At 40.1% G+C, this 11,886-nt stretch overlaps 2 protein-coding genes across 2 annotated transcripts in view; both read right to left on the bottom strand.

Annotated features, from left to right (window-relative positions):
* Positions 1 to 11,178, bottom strand: part of LOC129425740 (tripartite motif-containing protein 16) — a 40,662-nt gene extending 29,484 nt beyond the window's left edge. Inside the window, exon 1 of the mRNA XM_073863776.1 lies at positions 10,710 to 11,178. Coding sequence (XP_073719877.1) covers positions 10,710 to 11,090 — 381 coding nt within the window. The 5' untranslated portion in view covers positions 11,091 to 11,178. The remainder of the gene's footprint in view (positions 1 to 10,709) is intronic.
* LOC129425644 (tripartite motif-containing protein 16) lies at positions 7,515 to 10,430 on the bottom strand. Its single transcript, XM_073863585.1, has 5 exons — positions 10,392 to 10,430; positions 10,110 to 10,343; positions 9,625 to 9,784; positions 9,478 to 9,534; positions 7,515 to 8,585 (listed from the first exon to the last, which is right to left on the bottom strand). Exons 1-5 carry the CDS (start codon positions 10,428 to 10,430, stop codon positions 8,053 to 8,055), a joined length of 1,023 nt encoding a protein of 340 aa, XP_073719686.1. The 3' UTR covers positions 7,515 to 8,052.
* Positions 11,179 to 11,886: the final 708 nt, after the last annotated feature.

Genomic DNA, 11,886 nt, shown 5'->3' with positions numbered 1-11,886 from the left:
TCAGAAAAGTCATCAGTACCCTAAACTGTGCCCTATCATTATCACCCAGTAAACTTTTTAAAAACTCCTGTTCTCATATCTCCCTAAAATCACTACTCATTTTGTCTCTTTGTTCTATATAACTCGGACATTCTAATAATACATGTTCTACTGATTCCTCCACTCGACATTCTTCACACAATCCTGTTTGATGTTTGCCTATCATTTTAAGAGTTTTATTTAACATACAATGACCCAACCTTAACCTTGTTATCACTATTTCCTCTCTTCGATTACCACCTACCAACCTATTTCCTTTGACACTATTCTGAATTTGATATAACTGTCTCCCCCTCTCCTCTCTATCCCACCTTACCTGCCACATTTGATTTATTTCCTCCCATACTATGCTCTTAACCTCTGATTTACTAAGGCTAATTTGCATTTCTATATTTTCTTTCAATAATGCCATTTTTGCTAGTTTATCTGCCCTCTCATTACCCCTAATCCCCACATGAGCTGGAACCCACATAAACTTGACCTGACTGCCCTTACTGACTATATTTGTGCTTAGCTGCAAAACATCATACAGAATATCTTGTCTACTTTTTGATAGAAACGATCTTAAGCTTCCTAAAACTTAAGACGAGTCCAAGCAAATCAACGCCTTAACCTGTTCCTTCTTCTCCATCCACCGTAATGCCTCCAATATTGCCAACATTTCTACAGTGTAAACCCCTAACTTGTCCGATGTTCTTCTACTGATTTCAATCTGTTGCCCTGGTATTGCTACTCCAAATCCTGTAACTCCTGTCTCAGGATCCTTTGCCCCATCTGTATAGATCTGAATAAAATTACCATATTCTTCTCCTACTCGATTCTTAAATACACTCACTAAATCAATTTCCTCCCTCGCTTTCCTTTTTTCTTCTAAGACAAACCAGTCTACCTCTGGCCACATCATCTTCCATGGAGCTAATGCTGGGAAAACTACTGTAGGACTTAGTGATGTTAGGTTCTTGAACGAATCGTTCTTTTGAGCCGGTTCTCAGGAAGTAACCGGTCGAGCCGGTTCGCAAATCGAACTGAATCAAACTTTAGTTTTGTGCATAGGTTCTGGGTTGATGAAGCAGGACGCACAGCCGAAATAGCACGTCGGACTCAAAGAACCAAACTAAGTTTGTCGATGATTGCCGAGGCGAGGATTGCCGACGACTCTGACGGATGAGTTGCTCACACTGCGTGTGAATCACCGAGGATTTGAACGAGCCTGATGCGCAAAGTTTTTTGTTTTATTAGTTTCTTGATATGCTTGTTTTATTAGAAAGCTTTATTTATGATACGATTTATTTTGCATGCAAATCGTGTTTAAGGAAGACCAATGAGTTTAACACACAAGTTTATTTATTATTTATACTTACACATATCCGTAATTGTGCATCAGTGTCTTTTAGGAATCTTATTCAAGTTGTAGGTTTGTCAAATTTTTTTTACGATTTATTAATTATTTATGATCCGCGACTTAAACTGTGACCACAAACATTACTAACTTGTGAATGCAAGGCAATAAATCAGCTATGCCTTCACAAAAACAACTTTTTATCTAAATGTTTTAATGTGTTGACACAAACGACTTTATTTGAATGTTTCATTGATACAATAAATGCGTATAGTAATGTCATTTCATGATGACATCAGGAACCGGTGAATCGGCTTTTTGAACCGGTTCAATGAGCCGAACTGTCCGAAAATGAATCGGACTTTGCATCACTAGTTGGCTAACGATGGAACTTCAGCCAGTCATCGTTGGTTATGTGGTTGTCCCACCCCCTCTAACATACACAGGCCAATCATCTTTAGTTGAAGAGAAAAACATTGCCTGTCTGATAGTCTTCTCGCTTCAGTGAGATTAGCGCGCAGTATTTTAAATGTCAGTAACAGTAATGGCGGAAAATTTATTTGATTACTCGTTACTGAAAAAAAATAACACCGTTAGTAACGAAGTTTATATGCCATCACTGCACGTGATGTCCGTACATGCAAGGATAATTGTGTCGTCGGCTTTTTTCACATCAAAATGAAACGAAACTTCAAGAAAAACTACCGAGGACATGACCTCGGTGTCCTCAATCAATGGTAGCTACGGCCATAGATATGTATATAAAGGCTAGATGGCTCATCCGCGCTGCTGGCCAATTGAGTGCAACGTCCGCATTTTGGCGGCCATCTTACGACAGGGCGTTCGCTCAGTCGTAGCATTGAGTTTTAATGATGCAGGTACTTTTAAATGACCATAACTTGCTTAATTTTTTACCGATTTTCAAACGGTTTGGTTTGTTATAAACGTCAAAGATGTACCTATGACACTGCATACCTATACTAAAAATAAAAAATAAATTCATGAAACATGTTAAAGCATCCAGAATTATAGCCACGTTAATAACGTTTGTAAAAACCCAAACCGTTTGAAAATCGGTAGAAAATTGAGCAAGTTATGGTCATTTAAAAGTACCTGCACCATTAAACTCAATGCTACGAGTGAGCGAGCGCCCTGTCGTAAGATGGCCGCCAGGTGATGCCGTTAGGGACTACGCCTTGAGCCATCTAGCCTTTATATACATATCTATGGCTACGGCCATGCTTGTATCGTTACGTCACTAGTCACGTGAAATACGACGTCTGAAGCAAACACACTGGTTCATTTCTCTAGTGAACCACACGACTGCTTTGATAGCCCAATCCGGCGTTGACAGGTTTGAAACTGGCAGCTTTATTTTCCACACAAGTGAAGCCAAACCATATAAAAGCATTCTAAACAATTTTTGTGTACTCCAGCATCATCTGTTTCATGTGAGAGAATATTCTCCAAAGCTGGTGAATTTGTTAAAAAAAGAAAGAAATCGCCCACATCACCAAATGTATAGCCTATTAGGCTATATTATAAAATTATTAAAAAATATAAAATTATATTATAATTAATATACAATTATATTTCTGAATAAAACCACAACATTTAATGAATACCCTCCTCCACATTGTCCAAGCCCTGTCCAGTTGCCCTCTGCCACATTATAAATACATTTTTAAATACATAAATGTCCAGTTATAGTAAGTTGTAGAGTGCTGTATTTTACGGCTAAATATTCACACACAAACACATCTCATGTTCAATGTTTTATTGAGGGTTTTAAACATGAACACAGTGTCAAAGCTCTGACAGCCCAAATGGGGCGGGTACATTAACCTACTCGCATTGTCAGCTTTGTTGCATTACATTTACTTCACCAGCAAATGGTGGTGTGCATTTTCTGTTTGAATGAAGCTTCGAGTAATGAACCATTTTCGACACAATTGTATCGGAAAGCAATAATGCTTCGAAACGCTTCATTTGGCCATCACTACTCACCCCTACATATTTTCAGCGCATGACAAATTGGGCTGCAAACATTTGTGTTCCATAAAAACAGCTAGCTATTTGTCACAGGGTGACTATGATAGGGCGGAACCAAAAGTGGCGGAGAAAGGTTCCGCCCGAAGATGGTTTCCGCCCGGGCCCGATTTTTAAAGACACCATGTTACTTCCTGGTCTCCCTAGCAACACAGATTACGAGCAAACGAGCAACAGGTGTGACAAATTAAGCTGGCAACTCATGATTGGAGGAGGGAATAGAGACAAGACACATAAAAAGGTCCAAGGAAGCACAAACAAGCAGAGTTGTTTCGGGCATGCGCTCCTTTATTGCCTAGGGCAGACCTAATCACACGTGCCGTCCTTAGAGGAGCCGAAGGGCGCCGCTGATCCACGGAAGCGCTTATAGTGCAAGGAGAGAGTGCGGCAGCCAAGAAAGGCGAAAAGGACGGAGCGGTGGAAGTTAAAGGAGCACAACACCGGAGGTGCTTTGTGAGTGCTTTTGAGTGCGCTTCGTTGCTGCTGTGCAGATCTGTTGTGTTGGCTTACACCGATCTCTTAGGGAAGATAAGAGGTTGGAGGCGACTGGGCGAAGAGAATATTGTGTGATTCGACTTGTGAGTGGGCTGAACACGAAGTCATCGGATGCATTGGTGCAGAGATATGCTGACCACGAAGTGTGAGTAATAATTGAAGTGTGATTATAAGCTATTCAGAAGAAGAGTTACCTGGTGTGTTTTGTGAGTGTGTCGAAGGTTACCGGCCCCACTACGGAGGGAAACGTTGGTGCGCCGGGTATTTACCGTGGAACACGAGCCGGGAGATCCGCTGGGGAAACCCTCCATCATTCGTAGTTCTGGCCCTGCGGATAAAAGAAATGTAGGTGAGCCGAAGAGGTAACCAGGAAGCATACAGGGGCTTTGCTGATAATATTTACGTGCCAACCCTTTCTCTCTGTGGCAAGAACAACGCCCAACCAGCCTCACGAGGAGCATAAGTCCAGCCGGCCAAGTCCTTAATTCACGCGAAGTGTGTGTGCAGAGTGCTGTGGGTGAGTTGTGACTTTCATTGTGTGTTTTCACTAAAGCTTGCTGTGTGTGCTGTGCTTATAGTGACGGAAGCCGCCCTGGCCCCGTGCAGATCGTGAGAAGTTAACAGCATGTTGAGGCCTGAACCACACGAGAGGAGGCAACCAAAACTTGAATCCCCTGTGTCTTGGCGAGAGCCCGCGCCAATCCGGAAAGCAGGCAGTGGTGCAGCCTAGCTGTATATCGGAGTGAGAACGGCCAAAGTGCACTGTACGGACGGAGGGTCGTTGTTGTGATTCGATCTGTTTAGAAGAACCTTCTGTGTGAGCGGAGCCTCGTCGAGAGTTCGCCCCAGCTTAAGACCCCTGTCATTGACAAGGAGAGGGAGCTAGGGAAGCGTTCGGCTCCGCGTCGCCCGACCCATCAGTCCCCACGACACCTACGAAGCTCAGGCAGACGGGGGAAGGTATACGGTGTACAGCCATTGTTGTGAAGGCCCGCTGCCTGGAGGAGCGTGGATGAAAGACCCAAGTCTTGTGAGTAACTTACCTGTGTGGTGTGTAACCTACCTTTGCTTACAGCAACACCCCGAAGAGGAACGAACAGTGTCAGTAGTGAGAACCACTTACCTTTGTTCTAGTGTACGCCCTGAAGTGGATGAAAAGCCCAAGTCTTGTGAGTAACTTACCTGTGTGGTGTGTAACCTACCTTTGCTTACAGCAACGCCCCGAAGAGGAACGAACAGTGTCAGTAGTGTGAACCACTTAACTTTGCTCTAGTGTACGCCCTGAAGTGGATGAAAAGCCCAAGCCTTGTGAGTGACTTACCTGTGTGGTGTGTAACCTACCTTTGCTTACAGTAACACCTTGGTGAAGGGTGAACAGCCTTAGTAGTGCGAATACTTACCTTTGGTCACTGACTCGCCTCTGTGGAACGTGGAAGACCCCCAAGTGTCTAGCGAAGTTCCAACAGAGAGACCTAAAGGCGAGAGGGGCAGAGTGACGAAAACATCAGGCAAGTAGCGACCCAGTACTGGACCAAGCCATTAATTGTGTTCTCCATGTTTTGCTTCCAGGAAGAAGCGGAGGTCGCCACGGATTGAAGAAAACCACTGGAAAAGATTCCTAGCCCCCGCTCCATGGTCCATATCGTCCTGGAGGCGAGAAGATTGTTTTAAACTGCCCTTCCCCTTTTCCCCTTGCTTTTAGTTATTTAATAAAGTTGTATTTTTAATTGTAGTATTCTTGTCTGTCTGGTCATTGGGGTGGTCTTGGGAACCTCCTCGAGGTGGAAACTAGGAAGGGGCGTGACCCTTTAGCTATCTCGGGTCCGCTCCGACCTGTGACATATTAACATCTGGCACTCAATAAACACTGCACATGCGGAGTTCTCATGACACAAAGCCTAAGATCTAAGACGACATCGACACCAGTATAACATTTCACAACACAGATTATTTTTTAAATCACAAAAATACCCAATTTATAAGACACGAGTTTTTTATGTGGTAGGGAAATCATATTCCAACAAAGTCTCTTTATTCTGTGCTTTCAGGACTTTTCCGACATTTTTCATAACACTTTTTAACCCTGATAATATGTGGTAGGAAATATAGGGATGATGGACAAATAATAATAGAAAACATTTAATTGTTTTTTATCTGCTTAATCTGATCTTGTTTGATGCTTTACACGAGGAAAGCAAAATAAGTAAGAAATGAATCAATACAAAACTAAATTTCAGAAGATGCATACCAGATGAAAGGGCACAAGAGATTTCAAGCATTGACAGATAAAATAACACAGATTTTTCGCTTTTATGTGAAAAAATATTCAGTTTTAAAACACACATTACAGAATGATGACAGCTATACAACATGGCACACAATTACTGTTTAAAAGCAGATAAACAATCTAACAAAGAAGAAAAAAGTAAATCAGAATCAAATACATAAAATATCGCTGAAAGAAATCAGTAAAAATATCAAATCAGAACAAACACAAACTATGTTGCTTCGTCCGACAACAACAAAAAACTTTGTAAATATTAACTGTTTAACATTCACTGTTGCTTCATTCTTACACCACAACTATTATTAGACCCATGGTTGAGTTATGGACAACCTTAACCATTGGTTTAAATTAATCTAGAAAAGGTCCATATCTGACCCAGCATTTTTAGAGTATAGCAATGCATTGTATGCATTGATAAGAGTTGTGTTCAAGTGTTTCAATGATATTTTAATAAGAAAATAAAAGACTCCTTACATTTCACTGTTACTAAATAATCATGTAGGTCAAAGTTGTGATAAAACACTATTTTATAAAACGGGCAGTTCTGGTCCTTTATTCTGAGTAATCTTGTCAATAAAGAGAAAACGCTTTCCTAAGGGGCCAGTCACACCAAAAGCGCTTTAAACGCTTGCAAACGCAAGGCGCGACGCACTGCCTTTTTAAAAAAAAGAGCAGTGCGACGCGCCTTTTCATATTGCTAAGCAACCACCGAGTCAGCTGTCTTGTCAATCAAATATTGAAGCGTGAACGCTCTTTTGCTGTTAACTGTCATATTAGCAGAAACTTTAAAAGGAGGGCACTTGCTTTGACCTTGTTTGAGGATGAGAGGTGCACAAACACGAATGAGAGAGTGAGTGAGTGGAGTCCGGTTCTTCAAAGCAACTGTAAACTTCCCTCACCACAACGTAAGGCCCGCCTCTCCCCTCATTCGATTGGACAATGGAAGACGCAAATGACGTCAGGGGCTTCTCCGCTCTCAGCGCTCCTTCAAAAACGCGTGCGCGGCAGGCGGCAAAAAACCGCAAGGCGCTCGGCGCGCATAAACAGCGCGCAAACGCGCCCTGCCCATAGAATATCATTCAAAAAAGGCGCCTGCAACTGCCATAAACGCCCTTGGTGTGACTGCAGCCTAAGAAGTTCTTTAAGCTCAAGTTCTCCACTTACCCAACTTAAACACTGACGCATTCATTTAACACTAAAAACACAGTGTAAGTTTTGAACATGGCTCTGAAACCGATCTCTTACAAAAGTTCTTCACAAAAATGGAATTATCTTTTAGCTGAAAATTTGAGAGGTGATAAGAGAACAAATGAAGATAGGATGAGACTTTTTTTTAAAGCGGAGTGTCTGTTCTTTCATTTTATGTTTATTTAAAGAAGATAATTTTTCTGTAAGGCATTAAACTAAACTGGGTGGCAACTTAAAAAGAAAACCCTGATGTGGAAAGAGTTAAGCATGCTTCCAAACATATTTGATCATCACTTCAACAGTTGCACAATATAAATGTTAATTTATAAATTAGATGAATGTTGATTTATGAAAATAAACTCAAATCATATTTTCATTGTGTCTTAGCTTCGTCTGTGTTGGTTGGGAACTGCGGTCTGTTGCAGCCACACTTGTTTCTAAGGAACTACTTTGTCTGGCGGAAAAGTAATATTTGTACTAGTATAATTACAGCTTATTTGTGTTTTATTTTATGAAATCCTGCTATGCATATGAAGTAACTGTTTTATAAAAGCAATAAGCCCCGCGAAGCATGGAAGCAGTGGGATTACAGTACATTTATGGTAACCCACTGCTTCTTGGGGGCTTATTGCTTTAATCTGTTACATCTCTGTATCTATCTTGTCAGATTGCAGAGTTTCATTGTTGACTTTGGATCGATCAAAAACCCAGGATAAAGTGGTTTAGTAAATGTGGTGTTGACTATGTGTATGAGGTTCATTGTATCAGAGACGCTGTAGAAGGACAGAGATCCTTTACTGTGATCCACATACACTCCTATTCTACAGGAACTCAACACTACAGGGAGTTTAGTCTCTTTGTTATTGTGCCAGAATGAGCAGCTGGAGTCTCTGCGTCTGCAGTACAAACTCCAGGACTGATCATTAACTCCAAACATACAGTCATCACCCCATTCTTTCCTGCTGATGCTCTTATATGACACTGATATGAACACATCACCACCCCACTCAACCTCCCAGTAACAGCATCCACACAAACTCTCTCTACACAAAACTTTACTAAAATCAAATCTGTCTGGATGATCAGGATACGGCTGGACTGTGTCAGTGTAAGTAGCCACAGTGTTTTTCTCAGACAGCTGGAGATTTTTATTCACTGTGTTTGGATCCAGAGACAGCAGAATGGAATCTGATAAAAATAAAATAAGCATTTAGCAATAAAATAATAACATTGATGGGACAACATCCTGCTCTTTGTTTAATAATGTTCTGCCAGCCTTTTGGTGCAAGGGATTTTCCTGTATGTGTAGCGAGTTTGTGTACTGAATATTATAAAAACAATACACAACTACCAGCCAGGAAGAGCAATGAAATGACATCTGCCTTACACCTGGAATAGCAATGTGCACAAACATCTCACCTTTTCTGTAATATGCAATCAGGTACGTGTGTAAATTTTATAGTCCTATATGGTCATGTTTGGACACACAGACTGAATATCGGTGTAGTACATTTGTTAGAAGTGTGTAAACGCTGTAGTGATTGACTGGAAACTCGACACAGGTTAAGGAGAACATGTTATTAATCATCTCCCCTTTGAGGACAGACATCAATTTGTCTTCCTTTTTTCCTTACCATGATAACCCATTGATGTAGAACAAAAAAAGAGAAACACAGCAATTGAACACAGATGTTTGAAACTCATCTCTACTGTATGTCACTGTGTCATTGTAGACCATTTCAAACGATGTAAACAACACTGGTCCAGAAACCCTTCCTGTTTCAGTTTTTTTTTATTTCACATATTTCATTATCTTAAAGATGTTTGTTTAACATTAGTTAATTCAGTTCTATATGTTCTGTTGGTTTTTTTTTCCCAACGTTCATCTAGTGTTAAAAACTGAAACAGGAAGTGCTTTTGGACCAGTGTTGTACATCTTTTGAAATGGTCTATAAAGCTACTAAGCACACTGTAGTGTAGTCATTTCATTTGGTCATATTTTCCTCTGATACTTTTTTAAGTTGTTCAAAATTAAGATGTAGTGGATGTGTGTGTTTGTTGGATGGTTTTACTAACTTACATTGTAGGAAATCCTCTCTAGTTCTGGGTTCGTTGTAAATAATTTCAGTGGATTTTACTATAGAAATAAACATATACAGTTAAAGTTATTTCTAAGTGAAAACACAACATAAAGACTCACTGCTCACATGCATGTCTGTTACTTTACCTCTGTCAGATATACGTTTAATCTCATCTATACACAAATCCTCCAGTTTATCTCTGAGTTTAGAAACAGATTTTCCCAAATCATCAAAAGTGGGAAGAGAACTGACAATAATGCTGGAAACATCTGAAGATCCAGAAGTCACAGAGAAAGACTTGAAACTCTACAGGACAAAAACAAATAAAGAAAATCCATTTAATAAAAAAAACATGAATTATACCTGCACAATTCTCTCATTCATCTACATTATAATCATATTTTTACTTTCCTAGGTAGGTTATCTTGTGTTATTCTTTATCCTTGATTATTTCTTATTGGCTCTTATATGGCTAATCTAAAAACATTAATCCTGTTTGATAGACGAGAACACAGAGGTACATAACATAAATTGTAATGCCAGTAAATTTAAGAAAGAACGCTCTCAAATAAAAATAACTATAATGAAACAAACATAATATAGTCCATGTCCTGTTTTTCAGATCTGTTACCTGCAGGAAATGAATGTCATCATCTGTTTGTAAAAACTGCTTCAGTTCAGCGTCTCTCCTCTTCAGATCATCAATCTCCTCCTCCAGACGCTTCATGACTCCTTCAGCTCGACTCACTGCAGTCTTTTCCTGATCTCTGATCAGTTGTGTCACCTCAGATCGTCTTCTCTCAATGGATCGGATCAGTTCAGTAAAGATCTTCTCACTGTCCTCCACTGCTATCTGTGCAGAGCGCTGTTAGGACAAACATTACAATCAGATCTTACTGCTGTCTCACACAACCTGAGACTCACAGTGAACTTCAGTCAGACTAAAACTCATCAAACACTTCATTCATCACTGAATCTGAAACTTCTCATCCAGCAGATGTGTTTAAAACTCACCTTATGAGAATCCGCAGTCTGTCTCAGCTCCTGAAGCTTCTTCTCTCTCTCTTGAATTCTCTGATTTAACTTTCTTTGTGTTTCTCCCAGAACTTTTTGTGTAAAAGAATAACCATGAATAGCAATATTACATAAACGCCTCTTACAAAATCATGACAATATGAATCCAATATTAAACAATCAATGTCAATTTCATTTAATCTTTGTGAGTTCATACTTGTTTCTCCACATCTCCAGGTCCAGCGTAACAATGAGCAGATTGAAGTTTTGTCTTCTTGAGTTTCTCCAGCATTTCAGCAATCATCACATTTTTACCTAAAACAGGTCTTGGTGTGAAGGTTTGTCTGCATTGAGGGCAGCTGTAGATTCCCTTCTGATCCCAGCAGTCTGTAATACAGTCCATACAGAAACTGTGTCCACAGTTAATAGTCACTGGATTCTTCAGTAGATCCAGACAGATTGGGCAAGTAAACTGATCCCAAGCCCATAAAATACTGGCTTCTGCCATTTTCTTCACAAACACACAGAAAGAGAGACGTGAACAAACCTTAACTGCACTTAAGTTTCCTGTTCTCCTTGAGAGACGTGTGCAAAACATGTTTTTCTCGTGTGACAAGTATGACTATAACCTGCTTTTAGGGGTGGTTTACCTCTCTTCACATACAGTATTGATCCATGGTCTCCCCTCGTCTTTTGGAACCCAAAACATTTGTTATTTTCAATGAGGTATTTGTTTAAGAGTTCAGTTTCAGCAACTGCCCGATGTTTTTGTTTTAAAGTGGACATTTCATGTAAATTTGATTTTTTACATGTTTTAGTGCTACAATTGGGTCCCCAGTGCTTCTTTTAAAGCAACACTATGTAGTTTTTTACCTTTAAATAATGTCTCTAAAATTATTTCAGTGATAGAACAACTTTTAACTGGACAAATTGTACTGTTTTGTACAAATTGTGCTACAAGCACACTCTGAAAGTGGCGGTGGAGGGTAGGAAACACAGCCCCACCCCTCCCCCTGCCCACAGAAGAGTGTCTGATACCAGGCACTGTTGCACTTTTCAACCACATGGGGGAGCTGTAAGTCATTTTTACATTTAAACTACATAGTGTTGCTTTAACCTAGAAAATGTGAAAAAGTTCAACCCAGTAACTTTTTTGGTAAACCATTCTCTGTATGTGAAAAATAGGTCATTGAAATCTGGCTCCCCTTGTGATGTCAGAAGGGGATAATACCAACCCCTAATCTGCACTATCCAACCGCGGCACTGTCATTTAGTGCAGAGATCAGCTCATTTACATTTAAAAGGACAAACCCCAAAACAGCAAAATTTTAACATGCTATAATAAATTATCAATAAGGTATTTTAAGCTAAAACTTCAAATTTATACCCTGGGG

Source organism: Misgurnus anguillicaudatus, chromosome 25 (genome assembly GCF_027580225.2).
Source record: "Misgurnus anguillicaudatus chromosome 25, ASM2758022v2, whole genome shotgun sequence".
Taxonomy (NCBI): Eukaryota; Metazoa; Chordata; class Actinopteri; order Cypriniformes; family Cobitidae; genus Misgurnus; species Misgurnus anguillicaudatus.
Note: the sequence above shows the minus strand (reverse complement) of the source record. Positions and strands in the feature narration are given on the sequence as shown.

Coding starts and splice junctions, on each gene's coding strand:
- LOC129425644 (XM_073863585.1), bottom strand. CDS start 10,430: ATGAGTTTTAGTCTGACTGAAGTTCACTGTGAGTCTCAG. Junction 9,785..10,109: donor ATGACATTCATTTCCTGCAG/GTAACAGATCTG, acceptor TTTGTCCTGTAG/AGTTTCAAGTCTTTCTCTGT. Junction 8,586..9,477: donor TAGAGAGGATTTCCTACAAT/GTAAGTTAGTAA, acceptor TATTTTTATCAG/ATTCCATTCTGCTGTCTCTG.